Source organism: Eublepharis macularius, chromosome 9 (genome assembly GCF_028583425.1).
Source record: "Eublepharis macularius isolate TG4126 chromosome 9, MPM_Emac_v1.0, whole genome shotgun sequence".
Classification (NCBI taxonomy): Eukaryota; Metazoa; Chordata; class Lepidosauria; order Squamata; family Eublepharidae; genus Eublepharis; species Eublepharis macularius.
This window is the reverse complement of record NC_072798.1, coordinates 12579311-12604135: the sequence shown is the minus strand read 5'-3', so window position 1 is coordinate 12604135 and position 24825 is coordinate 12579311. Positions and strand designations below refer to the sequence as shown.

General features: G+C 47.2%; 1 protein-coding gene across 1 annotated transcript in view; it reads left to right on the top strand.

Moving 5' to 3' along the window:
* IRAG2 (inositol 1,4,5-triphosphate receptor associated 2) overlaps positions 1-24825 on the top strand; it is a 69880-nt gene that overhangs the window by 9901 nt on the left and 35154 nt on the right. Inside the window, exons 5-18 of the mRNA XM_054988596.1 lie at positions 1066-1144; positions 2722-2880; positions 4994-5111; positions 5512-5562; positions 6174-6251; positions 7628-7684; positions 12936-12995; positions 13093-13157; positions 13922-14024; positions 15181-15331; positions 16975-17072; positions 18870-19033; positions 22059-22173; positions 23674-23836. Of these exons, the coding sequence (XP_054844571.1) occupies positions 1066-1144; positions 2722-2880; positions 4994-5111; positions 5512-5562; positions 6174-6251; positions 7628-7684; positions 12936-12995; positions 13093-13157; positions 13922-14024; positions 15181-15331; positions 16975-17072; positions 18870-19033; positions 22059-22173; positions 23674-23836 (1461 nt within the window). The remainder of the gene's footprint in view (positions 1-1065; positions 1145-2721; positions 2881-4993; positions 5112-5511; positions 5563-6173; positions 6252-7627; positions 7685-12935; positions 12996-13092; positions 13158-13921; positions 14025-15180; positions 15332-16974; positions 17073-18869; positions 19034-22058; positions 22174-23673; positions 23837-24825) is intronic.

The following is a 24825-nucleotide window of genomic DNA, read 5'->3' as shown; positions in this document are numbered from 1 at the left end:
CCTGTATTGTGTGGGGTTGGACTAAATGACCCTTGGAGTCCTTTCCAGCTCTGTTTTTATGTTACTACTGAAAGGATGATGACTGGGGTGGGGGAGAACCTAGAAGCAGGGAGACAATAAGCATGCTAACAGCATCCAAAGCAGCAGAGAGCACTCCAGAGGCATGAGGGATGATAAAATTCCAGGAATTCAAGTCAACATGAGGGCTGATGGAGCCTGACGTGCTACTTTATATGACCTAACTGAACCTGGGGTTGTGTGAGGGGAAAGCCCAGAGGGAATCAGCTGAGGGGCCTGTGATATTTTTCTTTTTCTTTTCCTTCCCTGCCTGGGCTTGTGACATTTTTCAGCAGCCCTGGAGCTGACAAGTCTTTCATGAGGGATATGAAGACCAAAGCTGTGGGGAAACAGCTGAATTTATGGTTGTGGATTTTCTGGGCTGTATAGCTGTGGTCTTGGCATTGTAGTTCCTGACGTTTTGCCAGCAGCTGTGACTGGCATTTTGAGAGGTGTAGCACCAAAAGACAGAGATCTGGAGAAGATGTTGGCAGGTAATCTTCTCCACGCTGTGACACTGAGAGATCTCTGTCTTTTGGTGCTACATCTCTGAAGAAGCCAGTCACAGCTGCTGGCGAAACATGAGGAATTACAATGCCAAGACCACGGCTATACAACCCGGAAAATCCACAACCATCGTTCTCTGGCTGTGAAAGCCTTCAACAATATATAGCTGAATTTACTTGGGAGAGGGCCCCAAGGAGGTATTGGGAATAGCCCCTCTGTAAACGGACTGACTGGCCCTTCTGGCTTGCTGATCATGAGGTAAACCCCCAACCAAAATCACTTTGTGAGGTAAAGCATCTATTCATGGTCTGCTCAGAAGTTGTGAGGCTCAGCTATTCCGCAGACTGGGGTCTTGCTAACTGAAGCACTAGGAAACCAATCCAGCTATGAAGGAGTGTGGGTTTAGTCATTGTAAAAGTGATAACTGAAGCAGGGAGCACCTCACGTTCTTCCTACAACTGTCTGTCCCTTCACTAGTTAGCTGAATGTTTCCCTTTGCAGCTAAGAGGACTCCTGTCCGGATGAACGTGACTTCTGGAAGCCTGGAGGCTCTGGGAGGAGACGTGTCGAAAGGAGACTTGTGAGTTCCTTTTCAAAGTCTGTGTGTGTTTCATTACCGAACACACCAATAAAAGCTGATTGGTTTTATTGGTTTATTTCATTAAATTTATAACCCACTTGTCAGGGCTCGCCGCCAATGCTGCTGTGCTGGGTACTGGCGTGCCTGGCTCTGACTCCGGGGGGGGGGGGGGGGTCAGGGATTCTGCAGGACCCTGCTCTGTGGAAGGAGGGGCGGTATACATCACCCTGACTCCCTCTCAGTCCACTCGCTGGCCTGCTCAACCTGATCCAGCTATCACTCTCCTTTCCCTCCTCCTCCTCCTCCTCCTCCTCCTCCTCCTTCTCGCATCCTCTCACTCTCTCGCTTCCCGCTACTCCACTCCATCACTCCCACACAACCCACCACGCACACTCTCCTGAGCCAGCTTTAATAGGGTTTTCCCCACCTTCCCCTGCCCTTCTTTCCAGGCTCCTTCTCTCTCCTGATGCTGCCCAGCTGTGTCTGCCCTCAGGTATTCCTCCCCATTCCCCAGTTTCTCCTGGCCTCTCCTGCAGGGTGGGGCTGAATGTGAATGTCTCCCAGCTGGGGCTTCCCCCAGGTGTGCCTCCTTTCCCTCTTCCCTTCTCCCTCAGTCTTTCCTGCAGATCAGGGCTGGCCGGGCCTTTCCAGGTGATGTGGCGCCCCTCCTCTGTCTTTGCTCATGAGTTGCTGAGCTGGTCTCCTGGAGTGCAGCCAGCTCCCTTTGTTGGCTGGGGTTGCTGGTTTCCCACAGGGCCTGGGCGGGGGCTTCCAGTTCCTCTACTCCCTCATTGGCACCTTGGACAGGTGTGTGTGCTTCTTGCCCTTTGGGATGGGTTTGGGCAGCATGCCCTGGCTGGTTTCTCCCTCTGGCTCCCTTTTCCCTTCCCTTTCTGCTGGTTCTTGCTGAACCCCCTCCCAGGGGCTTCCTGTGCCTGCCGCTGGCGTCCCATCCGCTTTCAGGTAAGGGGGCTGGGGCAAGTCCGGGGTGCTTGGGGGGCTCAGCCCCGGACACCACTCTCCCCGTAAGCAGGCTCAGAACTGGTTGGTTTCAGAACTGTTTCTGGCCAACACATCTTGGATGTTTTTGTGATGCAATTTCTAGAAGTAGATGTGGGATAATAGTATTTAGTATTTTAGAACTATGAGGGAAACTTGTGTATATTTGTGGTCTACGCATGTACCAGTAGGCTGCAGATAAGTTTCTCCAAGGGGCATAGAGAGGCTCCCAGGTTGGGGGAAACTTTAAGCCTCCTCTCTCTGCAATGTCCAGTCTCAATTGAGCTCACAAATTAAGTTCCAACAGGCAGCAGCCCATTTGCATGACAGGACCCAAGGTAGAAACTATGAAACGTGGTTAAGGCCAGAGTTTCTCACCTACTAGTGGATTTTTGCTTCTTGGTAAAAACATGAAGGGAAAAAAATGTATCCCACGCTATGTAAACAAACACAACTGTCCTGCATGCACGATTCATGAAACGGGCCTACTTCTGTTTTTATCCTTGCTCATGTTTCCAGTCAGTTTTTTAATACCTTAGTAAGTGTGGAATGCAGAGCTTCTTTTCTGTTCCCAACAGGGAAACGTCTGACTTGATCACCTGCGTAGCAGATCTTCAGTTCAACAATCAGAAACTTCAGGAGGAAAACAGCCAAATGAAACTGGCGATGGATGCCTTGGAGGAGGCCAACAACCGGCTCATGGAAGACAGCGAAGAGCTGCGTAACCAGATTAAAAGGTGCTGGGAGTGTTTCTGAGTTTGCTTGACCTAAGTCATGTGCGGATGGAGCTCAGGAGTAGTGCCAGCTTAATTCTGTAGTATCTTTTAGCTCCCTGGAGTGGTGACAGGAAGAAAAAATGCCCACTGGGTCTTTGCTGTGATGTCACTTCCAGGAAAAACTGGATGTGTTGTCATACCTCTCCAGTAATCGCTGGAAACTCTATAATAAATCCATAGAGTTTCTGTAGATTCCTAGAGAGGGTTGACATCACATCCAGGCTTTCCTTGAAAGTAATGTCATGCCATTGGTCCAGTGGCTATTTTCCCCCTCCTGCTGCCAATTCAAGTGGTGGTCAGAAACAAAAGGCAGGGTGGTTGATCCCCCACCCCCGCCAGGGGCTGGCAACTCTACCTTACATGCCCAAACTATTTCCTCACCCAAGAAGGCTGCTCACAACATACATGGTGTAGGGCTCTGACCTTGCCTCATTCTGTTCAGTCTCCATGAATATTCAATCACTCCTGTTGTTCTAATGCATCTCAGGAGGCTATCTGCTGTCTCTCTGCATAAGTCCATGTTCTGAGCAGTGCTGCTTTCTGACCAGGGTGCCTGCCCACTACAGAGGCTCATGCACAAACACAGGCATGGACCCTCATTGAAGGAAAGGAATTCTGCAACTCCCACATGGTATATGGGGAGATGAGAGATTTGTGACTGAATCCTCCATGACCTGTTTTTCAAAGTGGCTGTTGATGGTGGGGAGATGGCAAAAGGTTGGAATCTGTGCCAGGAAAGGCCCATTAATCTCATTCCTTACATTGGCTGTTTTCACACGTCTCGGCATAGCGCTAAACTCACGGAATAGGGGTGTCTTCATGGCACGATTTCTGACATCCTTGCACCACAAAAACAGAATTGTGGCGCGATGATGTCAGAAGACTCCCTCGTTCCATGAGCTTAATGCTATGCCGAAATGTGTGAAAACAGCCATTGTTTTCCTGACCCAAATCACCCTCCCCCCCGTTTCCCCTAGCTTCTGCCATCTCCCAAATGGGAAAAACACAAGTTTTAGTGAAGGTGTTTATATTGAGGAATGTGAGGGATGGCTGGGCTGAACAACCCCTCCTCCCCCAGGACTGATTTTAGGATTGAATTAATCTTCCCACTCCCCCACGAAACGTGTTTGCTTTGAACTAAAAACTGAAAAAGCATGAGATGCCATCACAACTCTCCTGGCATCCGACCTATCATTAAAAAAAATAAAGTTTTTCAGGCATAAGTGGCAACATTAAGCTACCAGGTCTTTGGTCCATTTGTGTCCATTGCTCTCCATGGTGTCAGGCAGGGGTCTTTCACATCACCTGCTACCTACTCCTTTTAACTGGAGATGCCGGGGATAGAACCTGGAACCTTCTGCATGCCAAGCAGATGCTCTACCTCTGAGCCATGCCCCTCCTCAACTGCATATTTAAATCATTGGCTTAGAGTAGAGTTAACACTTTCAGCAATGTTTGTTTGTGAAAGCCCTCCCCTGGACAGCCCAGGCAAGCCTGATCTTGTCAGATCTCGGAAGCTAAGCAGGGTCGACTTTGGTTAGTAATTGGATGGGAGACCTGCAAGCCAGACTAGGGTTGCAGAGGTAGGCAATGGCAAACCACCTCTGTTAGTCTCTTGCCTTGAAAGAAAGGGGTCACATTAGTCAGCTGTGACTTGATGGCACTCTCCCCCACCATCCTTGCTAGAAACTACATTACCTACATGATTTTATCCTAACATAAAGCTACTAAGGCTGCAAAGAAAAAGCATCCATCTAGACATCCTGAGCTGTGTGTTTTCAGTCTTGTTGCTTCTCCTGATTTCATTTTTGTTAAAATATCACGTGCCCTGACCTGGTTAGCCCAGGTGAGCCTGATCTCGTCAGATCTCAGAAGCTAAGCAGGGTCCGCCTTGGTTAGTAATTGGATGAAGACCAGGGTTGCAGAGGCAGGCAATGGCAAACCACCTCTGATTGTCTGTTGCCAAGAAAACCCCACCAGGGGTTGCTGTAAGTCAGCTATGACTTGAGGGCGCTACATACAAAAATATGTCAATCAATCTACGTGGCTGATAATGGGGGTTTGGCTCTTTCAGTTTCCAGCAGTCTGTTACTCAAGTGAGAAACTTAACAGAGGAACTGGAAGAAGCAAAAGGCAATCTGAGCGCTTCTGAAGAAAACGCTCTGAAGCTGTTCACACAGAATAAACAGCTAGTAAGTGGTCTCAACCTTTTTCCAGATACTGTTGTTTGTTACAGAAGCCCAAAACTTTGACTTACAGTCCGGGCCAGGCATTGTAATTCTGCAGAGAGCAGCATCTTCCAGAATTTTTGCTTCCTTTCATAAAAAGTTTCTAGTCCTTATGAATACAGAGATGTTTAGAAGCATGTAGGCTGCAACAGTCACTTCTGAATGCCAGCTGTGCATAAATGAGAACTCATACTCACAAAGAGGACACCAGATTACCAGTTTGGCAAGGGTTAGTATGTGTGTGTGTGTGTAACAGTTCATTTATGTGAAGATGTACAGATTAGCTAGAACAGTTCTGCATCTTCTCGCAATGGCTTGTCAAAGTATAGCCCCCCTCTCTTCTATTTTTCATTCTTTCCACTAGGAAAAAGAGAACCAGTCTCTCATTCTGAAGATTTCGAGTCTCCAAGAAGAGGTAAGTGTGTAATCTGTTGTTTTGAGAGTTACATGATACACAAGACCAGCCCAGGTGTTTCTACTCCACTAGACAATCTGTGCCTTTGGTTGCCTTCCCCATTCAATAGATAGAAAATTGAGAAGTCATTCCATTGAATGACTTTCTTAAAGAGGATATTTTTTTTCCAGTGGGAGCCCCAGGGTAAATAGGCCAATAGTTTGACTCAGTATTGGGTCATTTTGTAGAAAAAGAGCTGCAGGAACTCATTAGCATAACTCATCAGCACAATTCATTTGCATATGCCCCACCCCCTGACATCACCTATCCTGGCTGTTTTGGACCCAATCCTGGCCATTCAGGGCTGAAATTGGGCCCAAAATGGCAAAAAGGGGCTGAAAATGGCCGAAAAAGGGCCTAAAATGGTCAGGATTGGGCCGCTGCTGAGTGGGAGAGTGATCCACCACCCATCAGAGGCCCAATCCTGGCCGTTTCAGGACCAATCCTGGCTGTTTTGGGTCTGATTCTGGCCATTTCTTTCTTCTCCCCTCTGCCCAGTGTCCTGTTTCTTAAGCTAGTGTGTTTTCGATATAATTTTTTTTAGCATAACATGGTACTTGCTTTTAATCCAGAATATTAAGAATGTTCTGGATTCGGATGGTCTCGAGAAGAACATTGCAGAGTTATCCAGAAATGTGGCTGAACTCCAAGTAAGTCCCTTCTACAGATTATTTGGATCCATAACCTAAGTATATTCAACATTGATATTCAAGGTAATGGGAGGCTTAAAGACCCTCTTTGATTTATGGAGATAGGTGCATGGACATTTGTGTAGATGAAGCAGGGCATAACCTAGGGTTGCCAACCTCCAGGTGGAGCCTGGAGATCTCTCAGAATTGCAACTGATCTCAGGCCACAGAGATAATTTCCCTTAGAGAAAATGGTGAGTGGACTCTATAGACTTTATACTCCACTGAAGTCCCTGCCCTTTCCAGGCTGCATCTCCCAAATCTCCAAGAATTTCTCAGCCTGGAGATGGCAACCCTAGTGTAACCTAAAATATTTATTCAAACATATTGCATACTTAACCTGTGGAACTCACTGCTGCGTGATATAAGGATGCCATTAAGAGGTGGAGGGCACATAGCTCCATGGATATTGGCACTTATGGCTGAATAGAACCTCCATGTTCAGAGGCAGGATACCTCAGAATAAGAGCACTGAGGAACAAGATTAGGATTTGGCTTCCATGACCGGCTTACCCAGTTTCCGATGCACATAGCTAGCTAGTGTGGAAATAGGATGCTGGAGTAGATGGGCCATTGGTCCCATCCAGCAAGGCAACTCCTGTGTTTAATAGACCATGCAAATTTGAGACATGATCAAGTTTAGAATCTTTAATTTTGAAATAAACTGAATCTGCATTTAATTTTTTTTTTTGTTTTGAACACATGTAAACTCAGTCTTAAAAATCGGCAATTCTGCCCTTTATTTTAAGTTAAACAGCAGTGTCAAACAGAACGAGTGAGGTTTAGATATATACTTGGTCAGCCTTTGAAATATCACTGCGTATAAGTTTAAGTGGAATGCCGTAAGGATTGTGAGTTCAGGGAATAGATCCGGAGGAGATAGCCGTGTTAGTCTGTAGTAGCAAAACAGAAAAGAGTCCAGTAGCACCTACTGGAAGTTGATCACTGGCGCTAAAATGAACTTTGCTTCCCCGAATCCTTTTCGGTTTGATACGGAATATTCAGACTGCTTGATATCCAACAATATCCGATGTCAACATTTGATAGATACCTGACAACGGATTGATAGCAACTGTCTTCCTATTAATCCTTCCAAGAGATGGAAAGCTACCTGAATGGTGAAATCCGGAATGGCTATTCAATAGAGGAACATGCAAGCATCAATTTTTGTTGCTCCAGTTTGGAGTAGACACCAGAGACTTGACCTTCCCCCTCAAACAGCCCCTGTTTCACAGAGAGTACCTGATTTGGCAGCTTTGACTTTCTCTTAGAAGTAACTAGTGCTATGCCCAAGGTATGACATGCATCTAACCCCCCCCCCCCCCACTTCTTTTCAGTTACAGTTACACATGTATGAGAACTCTCTGATGAATAAAGACACATCCCTCCTTAAGGTTGGTGATTAATTTTAGGTGGGTAGCTGTGTTGGGTCTGCAGTAGAACAGCAGGATTGAAGTCCGGTGGCACCTTAGAGACCAACAAGATATTCAGGGTGTGAGCTTTCAAGAGTCTGAGCTTCCTTACTCAGAAACCTCTGAAGTGTCTGAAGATGGGAGCTCTGCCTCGTGAAAGGTTACACCCTGAATATCTTGTTGGTGCCACTGGACTCAGATTCTCTGGTTAGTACTTCAGTTGTTTACTTTGTTTGCACGTGTCACTTTTTTCCCAGAAAAAATTGTAGCAATATGAATGTCAAACTGTATGGTTGTTATCTAATTGCAAGGAGCGGCAGGACTGTAATCTGGAGAGCCGGGTTTGATTCCCCACTCCTCCACTTGAAGCCAGCTGGGTGACCTGGGATCAGTCACAGCTTCTTGGAGCTCTCTCAGCCCCACCCACCTCACAGGGTGATTGCTGTGAGAATAATAATAACACACTTTGTAAACCGCTCTGAGTGGGCATTAAGTTATCCTGAAGGGTGGTGTATAAATCAAATGTTGTTGTTGTTGTTATTAAAGGGAATGTGAGCTTGCAATGACAGTTTCTCCTCTTAGGAGGGGTGCCCAGCAAGTGAGGGAACTCGATGTGAATCCTGCTAGTTTTTTTTTTCTTTTGGAACCCTTCCCGTCCAGCCCAATGCTTCTACCCTTGTTATGGTCTAGATCCTATTTACCTCATGAACATAAGTGTGAGAACGCCTTCTAAGTAAGGCCTTTTTAAATCTCTCCCTTCCTCTGAGTGATGTACATGGTTCTTTCTTTCCCCATTTGATCCTCCCAACAACCCTGTGAGGTAGGTTAGGCTGAAAGACAGTGATGGTCCCTGATCACCCAACAAGGTTTGTGGCAAAGTGTAGATTTGAACCTGGGTTTTCTAGCCTCACACTGTAACCACTGCACAACACTGTCTGTCCAGTCATAGTAAAAGCAGCTTGGAGAAGGGGCCCCAGCAGGGTATAATGTCATACAGCCCACCCTCCAAAGCAGCCATTTTCTTCAGGGGAACTGATCTCTCTCATCAGGAGATCAGTTACAATTTCGGGAGGGCTCCAGGAGCTACCTGGAGGTTGGCAGCCCTAGTAGCGGGTAGTAGCAACTCACAAGAGTTGCATTCTCACTCAAGTAACTGAAACCTCATCAGACTAAACGGTTCGCAAACCTTGCTTGTTTCAGCCGTTCCCTGTAAATTCTGCACTAGCTGTTTGCTTCCTGTAGATGATGCGGTTCCCCTGGAAGTTAAAAAGGCAGCACAGCCGTCTGTTAATTTCCCATCCAGAATTTTATTAGTCTCTGGTCAGGACGTCTGGCGGGGAGGGCATCCTTGGCCTTTAAAATGGAGTAGTTTCCCTCAGTCCATTGGGAGAAGGGTGGAGATTGTGCCAACGGCCAGAGTTGATGAGAAACCTGTGATTGGCTCTTCTCTTATTTTTTTTTCCAGAGCTTAAATGCATGTTCTGAGGAGGGGGGGGGGGATGAGGATTTAACCCTTCCTTCCCCTGCACAACCTCTCTGGAATGATTTTCAGGGAGAGAATGCAGAAGAAAGGGACTGGTCCACCCCATTTGGGGGGGGAAAAGGGAGAGAGCAATGAAGTATTATGAGGTCTGGAGTCTCGGCAAAAGAGAGAGCAATGCGGCCCAAGCTCTGCTCACGACCTGAGTTCGATCCTGGCGGAAGCCGGGTTCAGATAGCTGGCTCAAGGTTGACTCAGCCTTCCATCCTTCCAAGGTCGGTAAAATGAGGACCCAGTTTCCTGAGGGTGAAGTGTAGATGACCGGGGAAGGCAATGGCAAACCACTGTGTAACAAAAAGTCTGCCAAGAAGACGTCGTGATGTGACATCCCCCCATGGGTCAGTAATGGGTGCTTGCACAGGGGACTACCTTTACCTTTACCTCCCCTGCACAGCTCTGCTTACTGATGCCCCTCCCTGTGATACTGTTGGCCCTGGAAGTAGGGTTGCCAATCCCCTGGTGGGGGCACTGGATCCCCCACTCCCACTCTCCACCCCTTGCCACTACTCGCCTAGTCAGCATGGGGAAAAGACGAGGTAATGGGCCCTCCTGAGGTGTGCTCCCAGTGCAGCACAAAGTTGCTTCTAAGAGGGACATTATTGCAAAGGCTGCAGGAGTGCTCCCACACTTTGCACCAGGCTGATTTGGGCCCCCAATGGGCTGAATCTTTAAGAATTGGCTCGGCACAAACTATGGGAGCATTCCCACTGCCTGCGCCATGATGGCACTCCCAGAAGTGATGTCATTGCCCCATGCCGAGAGTGCTCATGTGAAGAGATCCAAAAGGTGAGTGCTGAGTTCCTCACCCCTTCCGCTGGGAGGATAAGGAGACCTGGCAAAACCCTACCTGGAAGGGAGTTAAAAGAAAGCTGGGTGCCACTCTAGTTCTGGAAACGGCACCCTGGGGAAAGACTGCTAAGCACTTTGAGGTTTTGAGAGCAATCCTAAACATGTCTACTCAGAAGTAAGTCCCATTTTATCCAATGCAGCTGACTCCCAGGAAAGTGTTCTTAGACTGGCAGCCTTAAGGACCTATTGTAGTAAACTGGTTAGTTTACACTCTGATTTTGGGCTTGAAGTCAGCAGTTTTATGATCCAAAGTGGGTCAAACGTGACACAGCACAGGAAATTTTTACACCGCCACACTTAAGTCTTTGTCAAGTGACCATAGCCAGTTTGGTGTAGTGGTTAAGAGTGGGTGGACTCTAATCGGGAGAACCGGGTTTGATTCCCCACTCCTCCACTTGAAGCCAGCTGGATGGGCGAGGGCCAAGCTACACATGACGAATGACACTTGAACGGCAAGTGGATTGAGTGGAGGGCAAGTGAACAGGGAGAAATACACTTGCCATTCAAGTGTCATTCGTCATGTGTAGCTTGGCCCTCAGTCACAGCTCTCTCGGAGCTCTCTCAGCCCCACCCGCCTCACAGGGTGTTTTGTTGTGGGGATAATAATGGCATACTTTGTAAACTGCTCTGAGTGGGCATTAAGTTGTCCTGAAGAGCGGTATATAAATCAAATGTTGTTGTTGTTGTTATAGTACCATTCATTTGGAAATCACTGGCATAAATTGGTCCCTTTTTTTAAAACCAGGTAGCACATTCTCAAATGGATCTTTGCTAGGAGTTGGGTGACTGCTGAGCATTACTCAGGGTGCTTGCAGCGGAGAAACATCTGAGTGGCAGCGACGCCACCTTCCTGTCTGGGATAAGAACTTCTCCGTTTAGCCACTTGCTGCAAATAGGAGGAGGGGGGAAGGAGAGACCCGTACTGTCTGCTGAACAGCAGCAGCGCAGTCCCCGTGAAGCAGTGAGCTGGTTGAAGTAGATACAAGGAACAGTTCTCTAACAAAGCCAAGGCAACTGCCTGGAGCAGCGTAACGAGAAGAGTACTAATGCAACACAGAGGTCTGGCTACCTCCTAGCCATCAGTCTCCCTCCTGGGCTTGTACCACTGCAGGCTGGTTTGCAGGGGTTCGGTTTGAACCTGCTGGTGGGAGCATGTACCCGGAATGTACCTTGCTTTGGGGGACACAATACTTTGGACCAGCCCGGGCAGGAATTCCTAAGAGCTAAGCTACAAGTGACGCCTGACACAGGTTGGACACTTGTCAGCTTCCCTCAAGTTTTGATGGGAAATGTAGGCGTCCTGGTCTTGCAGCTGTAATGGAGAGCCAAGCAGTAAAACCAGGACGCCTACATTTCCCATCAAAACTTGAGGGAAGCTGACAAGTGTCCCACCTGTGTCGGGCGTCACTTGTAGCTTGGCTCTAAGCTATACTGCTCTTCTGGCTTGGGGTAGAATTCCCTTTAAAAACACTAAGTTTGGCACAGCCAGGAGGCGCTGGGCAAGTTTCCCCTTAGCCCAGCAGCTATTTAAGTCGTGGCCAACCTGTGCAATGTCCCAAGCCCTTCCCTTGACTGGTACTGTTTTGCATTGCTCCAAACCCCTGTAGTTAATTTGAATCATGCAAAAAAACCTTCCTGGCCATGTATGAAGGCTGGGGAGGAACTGTTGCTGTGCTCTCGTTTGCAATAATAAGGGTTTGCATGCCATGGCCAAGCTAGCCATGAGACAGGAATGCCTGTGTGCCCGAGGATGGGCCAACCTGTTTCATGGCTAAAGCAGATCCATTTCGTTCTTCTAGGGAACTCCAGGGTGGAATGCAGGGTTCTCCTTTCCTCATTTTGGTTGTTTTCACAACAATCCTGTGAGGTAGGTTAGGTGAGAGTATGCGACTGGCTCATACACTTCCCGTTGTGGCTGCAGAACAGAAGAGAGTTTGGGGCTGCACAAAAAATGCTGGGAGCTCTTTCATTGTCTTGGAGAACGATGGTATTTTGGGAATAAAACAAAACGGGAACCAAGACACACCTTAAAGACTAACATTTATGCCAGCAGGAGCTTTTGTGAGTCAGAGCTCAGTTTTTTTTCAGATGCAGTGTAATTGCCTGGAGGAATGAGGGAGCATTTGAATACAGTGCTAATTCGTAAAGCAATAAAAATTCCATAGAATTATAGGCATATCTTTGGGATTACTGCCCCCCTCCGCCCTGCTCTGGATCCTTGCAAACCACTTGAAAAATACAGATTTAGAATCCATCGCTAACTACATCAGAGTCGCTAGACCATTTCTCTCCACCGTTCCCCAGGCAGATGGGGAGAGGGTGTGTATGGCTGAAACTAATAGCCACTTACCATCAAAGGCCATCGATGATTGTTTATTTAAGCCAATTATGTCCATTAAACACCTTCAGGGGTTAGCTATAGAAAAGCGGTGGGGTAGGGGAGCAATTCTTTGCTTCTTGTGGCCATTTCTTCTTGTGCTGTAAGTGGCTTTGAGAACTGCACTGAAAGCCAGAGTATGCAAAACAGTGTGGGTAAGTGGTTAGAGTGTCAGACTAAGAGCTGGGTGACCCAGGTTCAGACCCCAAGTCTGCTGGGAGTCTTTCTGGGCAACCTTGAACCAGTTGCTCACCTATCTTGTAGAGCTGTTAAGGCAAAATGAAGGAAGAGAGGACATTGTAAGCCCCAAACGACTCTATGGAGAAAGGGTCTGAGAAAAATGTGATAAATACCTTAAGTCAATAACCGTGTTCCTCTGTCGCCTGGGCTGACTTGACAGAAGTTCTTTGTACGGAAGATCAGGCACTATGGCTGCCTTTCAGATTTATTCTTCTGATATTTTGCAGAAGGACTTGGACATCCAAGAGCTGAAATCTGCTCTTAAAGAATATGCTACTGTAGTAGAGGCAAGTTGCAGGGCTATGTTGGGGGGCTGTGGGAAGGTGGCACGTTCTCAGTCTGCCTCTCTGTGCTAAGATTTCTTTGTTGTGGATGTGATTCTAGACCCTCCGCGCAGAGAAAAGCAAACTGGTGAGCAACATACAGCAGATGCAGCAAGAGCTAATCTCGTGAGTTTCCCTCTGGGTCTCAGTATTTTGTAGGGTTGCCAGTTCCTGGTTGGGAGATTCCTGGAGATTTGGAGGGTGGAGCCTGGAGGGGTGGGACTTCAGCTGACTATAATGCCATAGATCAAGATGTCGGTAGCTGTGTCAGTCTGTAGCAGGAGAAAAGAGTAAGAGTCCAGTAGCACCTATAAGACCAACAATTTGTGGTAGATGGTTGTTGTGGGTTTTCCGGGCTGTATTGCCGTGGTCTTGGCATTGTAGTTCCTGACGTTTCGCCAGCAGCTGTGGCTGGCATCTTCAGAGGTGTAGCACCAAAAGACAGAGATCTCTCAGTGTCACAGTGGTAGGGTATGAGCTTTCGTGAGTCACAGCTCACTACTTCAGAAGATCAGAAGTGAGCTGTGACTCACAAAAGCTCATACCCTACCACAAATTTTGTTAGTCTTATAGATGCTACTAGACTCTTTATTAGGGTTGCCACCTCCAGGTTGGGAAATTCCTGGAGATCTGGGGGGTGAAACCTGGAAAAAGTGGGGTTTGGGGAGGGAAAGGACTTTGGCAGGGCATAATTCCATAGAGTCCACCCCCCAAAGTAGCCATTTTCTCCAGGTGAACTGATCTCTGTGGCCTGGAGGCCGGTTGTAATTCCGGGGGATCTCCAGCCACCACCTGGACAATGGCAACCCTAGTACCATGTGTCTGTGTGGTGAGGTGTCAGTGTTTTCAGTCTGATAAGCAGCTTGTGCTTTTAATCCCCGCCCCCCTAGGAATGGCATAAACTTTCCTCTAATATACAAGTTCAACAGCAGCGTCTTTGAAGGGGCCAAATCACTGCATTGTGAACTGGAGCTCGCTCAAGGATCCTCAGAGGTAAGAAGCAATAGGGCAAGGTGAGGGTGTCGGGTTGCCAACAGGCCTAGGGGAAAATCGTCCGGTCCCTTTTAATCAAGGTTTAAAGTGTAGAAATGGGCAGATGGAGCTTTTCGTGGCCTGGAGATGAATATCGTCCCATTATGTCTCTCTTAAAGGGACAGGACACTTTCCCCCAGGCTGGTTGGACAGTTTTTAGCATAGAGATTGGGGAAATTCCTAGAGCGGTGTGGACCATGTGACCTCACACAGGGTCAATGGGCATGGCATCACTCCTGGGTGTTGCTCTAGGAATCTAGGAAAATCCTTGGAACATCACCGTCAATGCCATTTCCTCCCCATTTTTTTCTTCTGCTCCTAAAATTATCAAGGGATGGGGACTGAGAGGGAGGAGATCGCTTTTTGCCACTGGCAAAATGCTAAATCTGGTGGATTCCCTGAGTTCTGGTAGGTTCTAGAACATTCCCTCTTACTAGGGAAGCCACTTCAGGCCATGCCTTTATGTTAAACCCATTCTCAGTAACCAGATACCAATCTCACAGCAATGTTAAGAGCTGTGCCCCTTTCTTCACTGAGAGCCAAGCTACAAGTGACGCCTGACACAGGTTGGACACTTAACAGCTTCCCTCAAGTTTTGATGGGAAATGTAGGCATCCTGGTTTTGCAGCTTGGCTCTCCATTTAATTGAAGTTTATAGAGTGGCAGTTTATGGGAGAGAGAACATGCGGTCGGGAGGGGAGTGCAGGCGTCAGGCTCTCGCCGGGTGCCCCCCTTCCCCTCTGCTGGGTGTGTGGGGGGGGCCTGTAAACTTAAATTGAATGGAGAGCTAAGCTGAAATACCAGGATGCCTACATTTCCCATCAGAACTTGAGGGAAGCTGACAAGTGTCCAACCTGTGTCAGGCGTCACTTGTAGCTTGGCTCTGAGAGAAGCTATGAGAATTGCTGATCCCTTCCCTCCCACAGTTTCTTGGCTTCAAAAGTGGCCATAATTCTCCAAGCAGCTCAGGAAACCAGCTTGTCCCAGGCACTGTTTATGTATATCGGCTCAAGATGATTCCTTCATTACCGCTGAGGAACGGATATTTACAATCCAGAAAGTATCTGACCAATGTTGGGAGTTGATTGTACCATGCCATTTTTTTCCCTTTTTTAAGATCACTGAAATTGAATGGACAGCGCTGGACAAATCTTTGGAAAGGGAGGTCTTGCTTCTCTTGCAAGGGCCGGAGCAAGTAGGGGAGAAGTTTAAGGCTACCATCCGGACACTGGTATGGAAAAGGCTGGCACTGGGAATAGGTATATCGGGTGAAGTAGAGCTCCAGCTTTTCTAAGGGCCAAGCTACACATGACGAATGACACTTGAACAGCAAGTGTATTTCTCCCTGTTCACTTGCCCTCCACTCAATCCACTTGCCGTTCAAGTGTCATTCGTCATGTGTAGCTTGGCCCTAAGTTTGTTCGGGTTTCAGAGCATCATGTGAGATGTTTGTGCTCACTTGTTCAGGCAGACCAAGCCTTTCTGTGAATGCGTATTACCAACGCTTGTTTTGGTTGTCATGCAAAACCATAAGTCAAGTTAACTGTAGTTAGTGTGATCATCTGAATGTGGGCCACCTCACTAACTCTGGTACTGTTAGGAACTGTCAAACCAGGACCTAAGACAGGGGCTTCCAATATGGTGTCCATGAACTCTGTAGAACCTGGTGGCCAAAGAAAGTGGGCAGGGACTGGTGGAGCTTTTGCTCAGAAAGGCTTCAGACTGGCCACTGGTGATTTGAGTGGCTGTGTAGATTTTTTTTTTAAAAAAACATTGCTTTGGCAGCAGTTGCCACCACAGCACAAGGATTTTCACTATGTGACTGAAGGAAAGCTGCGGCAGCCATTTTGCATCCAGCTTCTCCTCCTGTGGCAGCCATATTGCGGCCGCTCCCACCATACTGTGTCAAAATTCCAAAGATGCCTGCAGGATCAAAATGGTTAGGGACCCCTGATCTTCAGCCATGTTCTGAAGTCATAGTTTGTTAGTCACAGTTGTTCTTCAGCATCTAGCCAGTAGCACTCTGGTGTGCCCCCCCCAGCTGCTTTTCAGAGTGAAGGCAATGAAACCAGTGTTTGTCAAGGCAAGCCCGGAATTGAGCCAAATCGTGGTTAGGCAAACTAATTGTAGTTAAAATAACCCATGGTTTTGTTCTGAGTCTGACCTGAGCCAGTGCTGAATAAAATGCAGAAATCATAGAATTATAGGGGCTAGAAGGGATCTCTAGGGTCATCTAGTCCACCCCTGCACAATGCAGAAAATTCACAACTGCCTCCCCCCCGACTGCCCCAGAGACTCCTGCTCCATGCCCTGAAGATGGCAAAAACACCTCCAGGATTCCTGGCTAAACTGGCCTGTGGGAAATTGCTACCTAACCCCAAGGTGGCGATCGGCATTACCTTAGGCATATAAGAAGGCCACGAGAAGTAAGCACTGATGTAACCCATTCTGTCCTCTCCCTCATAATCTGCCCAAGTTCACAGAATCAGCATTGCTGTCAAATGGCCATCTAGCCTCTGCTCAAAAACCTCCAAAGGAGGAGAGCCCACCAGCTCCCGAGTTGATTTTTATATCTTTATATTCCCACCAACTTTGGGGTGAAATGGGTTGGGATTTGACCTGTGCAGAAATATGGAGCATATCTCCTTTAGATTCGCTTTTGTACTAGGCCATCTGAATTCAGATAAGGTTGGGGTTTCATTATGTCTTTATCAACTTTGATTCGTGATGGCAACTGGGAAATATCCATATGTGGACAATTGGCATGTTAAGTTAATGAAGCAGACCTGGTCAGGAATGCTGGTGGGGACCGGATTCCATGTGCAATTCCGTGTGACGCTCTTGATGCTTGGGTTCTCTTGAAGCCCGAGTCCTAAGGGGAAATGTGAATGGGTCTCTTACTTGCAGCAAGAAGAACTTTCTCAAGTGGAGGAATTAGTAAAGCTTCATCTGCTGTGGACAGACGATTTGGAGACGAGTAGGCAAGAAGCCTATGAGAAAAAACTTGCGGTATGTATTTTCCCTTTAAGCTGTTTGGAAGTGCATTTTAATATATTTGCTGTAGCCTGAGGGGGAAAGAAGTACCCATCGGGAAGCACTGGAGTGGACAGAACAGCGTCCGTATCCCCTGCTGCTCATGTTGCTCCTCCCACACTCTTCCTTTTACCTTGTTGCACATGCTCAATAGCTCATCGGAGCTTTTGTCTTGGAAGCACCCATCTTTCCCCTGGCTTCCCTGCTCTCTACCAAGCCTCACTTGTACCACTGCAGCCCAGCTCAACCAGGGAAGGGCAAACACATGAAAGAGGTACTGATCTGCTGCACGCTATTGTAAAAGTGGAGTTTTGCACCATCCCCTTCCCCATTAGTGGCTACAGGGAGTATCCAAACAGATGCTCCATTCTCAGCCACCCTGCAGTTCCCCTTTAAACCAGCAAAAATGAGGTTTATATTTCTTCCTGAGTAAAGGTGGTGAAAAGGCGCCAGGCGAGGCATGCTCCAGATCAGACCCAATGTTGCCCGGATGCTTCCCTGTACCGCCATGCGCTTCATCTCCAGCCCAGCTTACAATACTGGGTCGTGCGTGTTCTCAATGGCAGTCTCCTCCATATGCGTTTGTGGTTTTTTAATAACTTGCTTTTCTCCCAGTTGGGACTCAAAAGAGGCTAAGAGCATCGTTCTCCCCTCCTCTGTTTTCTTACAACAACTCTGTGAGGTAGGCCAAGCTGTTTGTGATGGCCCCAAGGTCACCCAGCAAGCTTCCATGCTGGAAGTGGGGATTTGAACCTGGTTGTCCCAGAATCCTAATTCAACACTCTATCTGCTATGCCTTGCCAACTGTCCAAGTGGTCTCCTCCCCCCCCATGCCCCCCCCACCAGATGGGAGAGCAGTCTCTCCTTCACACTTCAAGGGACTCCTGAATGGAGCTATCCAGACACCAGCCGTTTCCACACACCCTTAAAGTGACGGCACACAAATACTGACGACATCTCCATTTGCAAAACAGATGCGGGCCGATTGGCTTCTATTTTTTAGGCCCCTTTTCTGGGACCACGGAAAGCGTGTTCCCAAACAGGATGCCAAAAAAGCAGAAGCTAAATGGTCTGCAACTGTTTTGTAAACGGAGACGTCCAGATTCATGAGGAAAAGCCACTAATGTTCGGTGAGCAGTCTGCCCCTTTAAGGGCATGAGGAAAGGCCACCATCTCCTGACAACTAGCTCTCACTGACGAAACATCTGTGGACTGCTCTGGCTGTTAACCTGATGAATGGTCAGACAGCAGTAAGGACAGCGCAGTTTCAGAGTACAGCTGTGGGGGGCTTATATGAATCTGTGGTATATCATACACAGACATAAGATCTCCTATGTAAAGTCAGTAAGTCAAAGGAGGAGAGGCACTGCTGGAATCTGTCTTCCTGACATCTAGTTGTTTTTGTGTTGATTGGCTTGTGTGAGCTTAAATTGTTGCAAGCCCTAAACATTTACTAGCCCATCTTCTACTCTAGTCTACTGGTGGTGGAAAGTGCCATTAAGTTACAGCTGACTTATGGTAACCCGTAGGGTTTTCAAGGCAAGAGACAAACAGAAGTGGTTGACTTCTGCCTGCCTCTGTAGAGTGACCGTAGCGGTCTCCCATCCCAGTACTAACCAGGGCCGACCCTGCTTAGCTTCCAGGTTTGGACATGATTGGGCTATCGTGGGCCATCCAGGTTAGGGCATTGTTGGCTAGGTAAACTAAGCGTGTATTGTGTCTGTAATGGAAAGGAACAGGCGGGTGAGAGTCCCCTTGGTTTCACCCGTACAGGCTCTCAGGCAAGACCTGACAAGTAAGAAAGCTCTCTGGCTTCAGAAGCTTGACCTCTTGGAGGCCCAGAAGGAATCCTTGGACAAGGAGCTTATAAAGATGGCAGGAAACTTGAGGCGAATGAGAACCGAACAACTGCATTTGAAGAAAGAGCTTTCATTGAGGTATTTTTACTTTCCTGTAATCGAAACCGGGTGGGGTTGGGGCCATTGCAAGCCCCAAGGGAGTCATAAAGGAGCTGAAGATTCAATTATCTTCATCAACTTCTGAACACATCACCTAACTTACCACTGGCTTCTTCCAACCTGTATTGGTTTTATATCCAACTGTCATGAATTCTGTTTCCTCAGAATCCTGGGAAATGTAGCTTAGTTGAAGGTCTGAGAATTCAGTTGGGGAGTCCCTTGCCAAAGTATGCTTCTCAGGGCCAGGCTACACATGACGAATGACACTTGAACAGCAAGTGTATTTCTCCCTGTTCACTTGCCCTCCACTCAATCCACTTGCCGTTCAAGTGTCATTCGTCATGTGTAGCTTGGCCCTCAGTGTTCGTAGGGAAGGGAAATGACTGGATTGATTTGAGACTGTGGCCATTTCCACAGTCTCCCCCTCCCAAAAAAATAGCTCAAAACTTACGGAACTATGTGCCCTCATGGCACGATTTTCCATCATGACTTTGCTTTGTGACACGTTTTCTGACATCATCACGCCACGCCATGAAGGTGTGTCGTTCCGTAAGTTTTGTGCTATTTTTCGGGACGGGGAGAAGACGTCTGAAAACGGCCTGTAATTCAGCAGTGCTGAAGGAATGGAGGATGACCTTTCTGGAAAAGATTGGACCAGGACTGCTTCCACTCTAGAATAATTCTATGTAGCTTTCATTCGCAGTAGCAATAGAGCACCCACATGGGGTGAGCTCTTGAAAAATGTTCGTTAATTTCAGATCCAGGCTTTAAGGGAGGGCATTTTGGGATCTTTTTCCAGGTACATTTTCAAGACCTGAAAACTCTGGAAGATTTTTCCAGTTTGTCCGTGTGACACATGGGTAAATGTCCTACCCCTTTCTGTCAGTCACCGATCCCCTATATTCCCGTTTGGTGTGTGGGCAGGGCAGTTAGAAGCCCATCAGGGCCCACAGATAGCAAAAGAGCCAGATGAGAATGGGGAGTGAAAGAGAAAAATCTCTTACTCTGCCAGCTCTTGTCAGATAGGATCTGAGGGCCAAACTACAAGTGACAAATGACACTTGAACGGCAAGTGTATTCCTCCCTGTTCACTTGCCCTCCACTTCAATCCACTTGCCGTTCAAGTGTCATTCGTCACTTGTAGCTTGGCCCTGAGTCTTCAGGCAGATTGAAGGGAGCCTGTCTCAGAGCCAGGTTTGAGAGTAAGCAGGCTAAAACAGTGAACGTTTTCAGGCAGTTCGTGCTCCAGAGAAGTAGGAGTCGAGAAATCGTTTCTCAGAATTTGTATATCTCAGAACTTGGCTTTGGAGATGAAGAAGGCTAATTTCTATGAACACTTATAAGAGGAGACTGCTATCTTGGAGCCTGGTTTGGGAAATCACGTGAAGTTATTGGAATATCCAGAGGAAGCTCAGACTTATATGGTGGGATTCCTACAACTAGGGAGAGGCCAAAGATTCACCTCAGGAATCAAAGCTTGGCTGATAACTCCTACCTTTAACTGAAACGTTATAAATGTGTCAGCCCAGTAAATGCTGTGTGTCATATATAGCCTCTTTACTGGAAAACCTTACACATCCATGAAAGTTAATAAAAGTAACCCCCCCCCCCATTTTACTTCAAGCGTTATCTGGGAATTACTGTTTCAGAAGCTACTTACTGCCTGTCAGATAGGTGGAGATTGAAGGAGAGACCACACCGATTCAACTACACATCACACCACCTCATTTTAAAATGGTGGTTAAAACCTCAACATTTCCACCTTGCCCCCAAGGGTGCAAGAGGAGAGAGGGAGGGGGAGAGAGGAAATTGACCCTGCCCAACAGCTGTTAGTTGGTGCCTCGCTGCCCTTTAAGTTTTAAAGGGATTTGAAGCTCTGATTGGTGTAGTGGTTAAGAGCGCAGGATTGGTGTAGTGGTTAAGAGCGGCAGGACTCTAATCTGGAGAACCGGGTTTGATTCCCCACTCCTCCGCTTGAAGCCAGCTGGGTGACCTTGGGTCAGTCACAGCTCTCTCAGAGCTCTCTCAGCCCCACCCACCTCACAGGGTGTTTTGTTGTGGGGATAATAATGACACATTTTGCAAACCGCTCTAAGTGGCTGTTAAGTTGCCCTGAAGGGCAGTATATAAATCAAATGTTGTTGTTGTTGTTACTACTACTACAGCTGATAGTGGGGTTGACAGAGGCCAAGTCTGGCTGCTATTTAAAATTATAGGGCCATTATTGCCTTATGTGTTGTCTAATGTCAGTCCTAGAATTGCTTGTGTTCTGTTTCAGCATTTCTTCAACCCTGTATTGGGTTCTTGCTAACGCTATGCCTTTGTAAAATCCTATGGCATTGTTTATGGCAATGTCCTTGATATTGATCATAATAATCTCACACTATGTGGTCCTCCTTGAGTCTCAGTGAGAAAGGAAGACTAAAAAGGGATGGATGGATGGATGGATGGATGGATAGATGGATAGATTTTCATTATTCCCAGAGTTCTGGGACCATGTTGGGTTATTTTGGATATCCCTGAGTTGACTAAAACCTCTCATTTCAATTTTATTTTTGGCCTGGATATATCCACAGGCACACCGCTAATTCACGTGGTGTTTTCCTTTGCTTTGCCCCCCCCCCCCATAGCTACCACTCCATCCCCCCTGCCACTGGAGAAACCTTTATAAACTGGCCATGTACCACAATAGTATTACAACATCGCAATGTATTGACTAAGTAAATCCCCAGCTTTCATGTGGAAGAGGATAGAAGGGGAAAGGCATATCTTTCAACATAAAAGGCTAGAGGCTTTCTTTTTTTAAAAAAAAATCAATGCTGGGACTCCAGTTTCAACATTTAAGTGTCCCTTAAAGCCAGGTTTGAAATGCTTACGGCCAAACAGAATTCCGACATACGTGTCCAATTTGAAATGTGTGGCAGGCAGTTTGGCAAGCGTGGGAGCTTGGAGCTCTTAAATTCTACTCGTGTGTAAGCCTCTGCTCTCACCTGACCTCCTCTAGACAGCATGAGCTGGAATCTGCCAAACAGATGCAAGAAGACGCTGTCGGAGAAGGGGACCTCTTGCGAGCAGAACTCCAAGAACTAACCAAGCAACTAGAGGACACCAGCAAGAAGGTACGTGAGACCAGCCGTGAGAGCAGTGGCCCATCAGAGCAGTGACCCATCTAGTCCAGAGTCTTGTATGGCACGGTGGCCAACCAGACGGCCCCACTGACAGGCAAGACACAGCCTATCCCACCCTCTGTTGGTACTCAGAGCGTTACTGCCGCTAAACATGGAGGTTCCATCTAGTTATCATAGCTATTGATGGAATTCTTCTCTGTGGATTTCTTTACATAATGCCATCAAGTCACAACAGATTTATGCCGACCCCGTATGGAGTATTCAAGGCAAGAGGTGAGCAGAGGTGGCTTGCCGTGGCCTTCTTCTGCGGAGCAACCCCAGTATTACTTGGTCTCCCATCCAAATACTGACCAATCCTGACCCAGCTGAGATCTGATAAGCTTGGGCTATACCATGCTGCCTTCCTTGTGGATTTGTTTAGCCATGGCTCTTTTCACACTACATACCTGCTTCCAGAACATCGCAAAACGCAGCACAAAACCCACAGAAGATGGCGTCTTCTCGCGAGAGTTTTGTGCAATGTCGCGTGAGTTTTGCACAACATCGCGCAAAATTCTTGCAAGAAGACACTATCTTCCGCATTTTTTGCACTGTGTTTTGCGATGTTCTGGAAGCAGGTATGTAGTGTGAAAAGGGCCCAGATCTTGTGGCAGTGTATTCCACAAGTGAAATCATTTTAAGTGAAGGAGGGTTTACTTCTGTCCGTCCTGAATTTATGGTCCATCTATTTCATTGGATGACTCCCCCTGCCCCCCCCCAAGTCCTAGGGCCAAGCTAGAAGTGACGAGTTACACTTGAATGGCAAGTGAACAGACTCACATGTATTCCTCCCTGTTCACTTGCACTCCACTCGATCACATAAGTGGAGTGCAAGTGGAGCTCAAGTGAACAGGGAGGAATACGTGTGAGTCTGTTCACGTGCCATTCAAGTGTAAGTCGTCACTTCTAGCTTGGCCCATAGTGTTCTGGAAGGGAGTCAAAAACATTGCACAATGCACATGCTGCTTCTACAGCTTGCATGTTCTACAAATCTCTAGTAATTCTTCTCCTCTGTCCTCTTTCCTCTAAACTAAAAAGCCTCAAGAGTCTGTAGTTTTTTCTTATGGGGCAGGTGCTGCATATTAGTTGCCCGTTTTCTCCCTTCTTAAGGCTGAGGGAGTGAGCCAGAGCTGTAAGGCCAGTGAGAAGAAAACTTTGCCCTGTTACATCCTGTGTAACAAAAGCAGACCATGTCGGCGCGTCTGGGGCTTGCAAAACCCTGCCTGCAGAGGAAGTCAGTTGAGGGGGCGGTGTAAGCACCCTGGGCAGGAAAACTAACTGCTTGGGTACCCATCTGTCTTGAGAAACGAACAGAACCGGCAAGTGTCAAAATGCAGAAGCACGTCAAGAGCTTGCAGCTTCCGGCCGGAGCACAGATGCGTCTGGTTTCATTTGCATGTGTTCCGCACCTTGAAGGGGCTCTCTGAGCCACTTTCCTTGCTGCTTGTTCAGGTGAGAGACCAGGAAAGGGATCTTCGTGGCACCTGTGAGCAAGCGAGAGCTTTGCAGAGGAGGCTAGAAGAGAGTGTTGCCGAGCAAGGAGAGCTCCAGGTTGCCAACACAAGTTTGGCACGTACTTGCCAGGGGCTGGAAAAGACTGCTAAAGGACAGAGCGGTAAGTATGCTGCGTTTGTATTCTCTCGACTGCTGAATCAGGCAGTTCCCAAGCTTTGATGCACTCTGTTTCTGAATTCCAAGCTGGAGGCGTGCTTCCCTGTACACGTAAGAGTGCATAGGAGTAAGTAGCCCACCTACCCCTGTTTTCTCCAGTCCAGTGCTTATTTATTTCCTTATTTATGTATGTCATTTATATTCCGCCTTTCTCACTGAGACTCAAGGCAGATTACATAGTGTGAGATTAGTACAATCAGTAGCAAGGACAGGGGCAGGCATTTCCATAAACAATGTCATAGGGTAAATGAATACAAGTTTAGAGACATGGCATTAGCAAGGATCCAATATGGGGTTGAAGAACTGCTGAAACAGAACATAATCAATTCTAGGACTGGCATTAAACAACATGTATCACAGATAGTATATAGGAGTACATATTTAAAGCAACAGATAATAATAATGATAATGATAATAAATAGAGGACAAGATCTTGTGGGATTTCAGAATTCAAACTGATCGGTACCTTGAACATAATACGCCAGACATAATAGTCGTGGAAAATCGAAAAGTCTGGATAATCGACATTGCAATTCCTGGGGATGCCAGAGTCGGAAAAAAAAGAACAAGAAAAAATGATTAAATATAGAGATCTGGCTATAGAAGCCGATAGAAGAATGCAACAGTAGTCCCCAATGTCATCGGGGCACTTGGAACCATCTCGAAAAGCTTTGCAATTCATATGGAAAAACTGCAGCTTTCTGACATAACACCTACAGAACTGCAAAAGACGGCGCTACCTGGAACAGAGGACGTATTACGCCGATATCTGGTTGATACTTAGGTCTCCGGTGGAAACTTGTATCGGCTTAGCAAGGCCAGTCAATAATAACATGTGACCTCTGCTTATTGTTGATTGTGTTTCAGCTACTTCGAATAATAACAATAATAATAATAATCTTCTGTTATGGTCAACAATGGGGGCAACTAGAC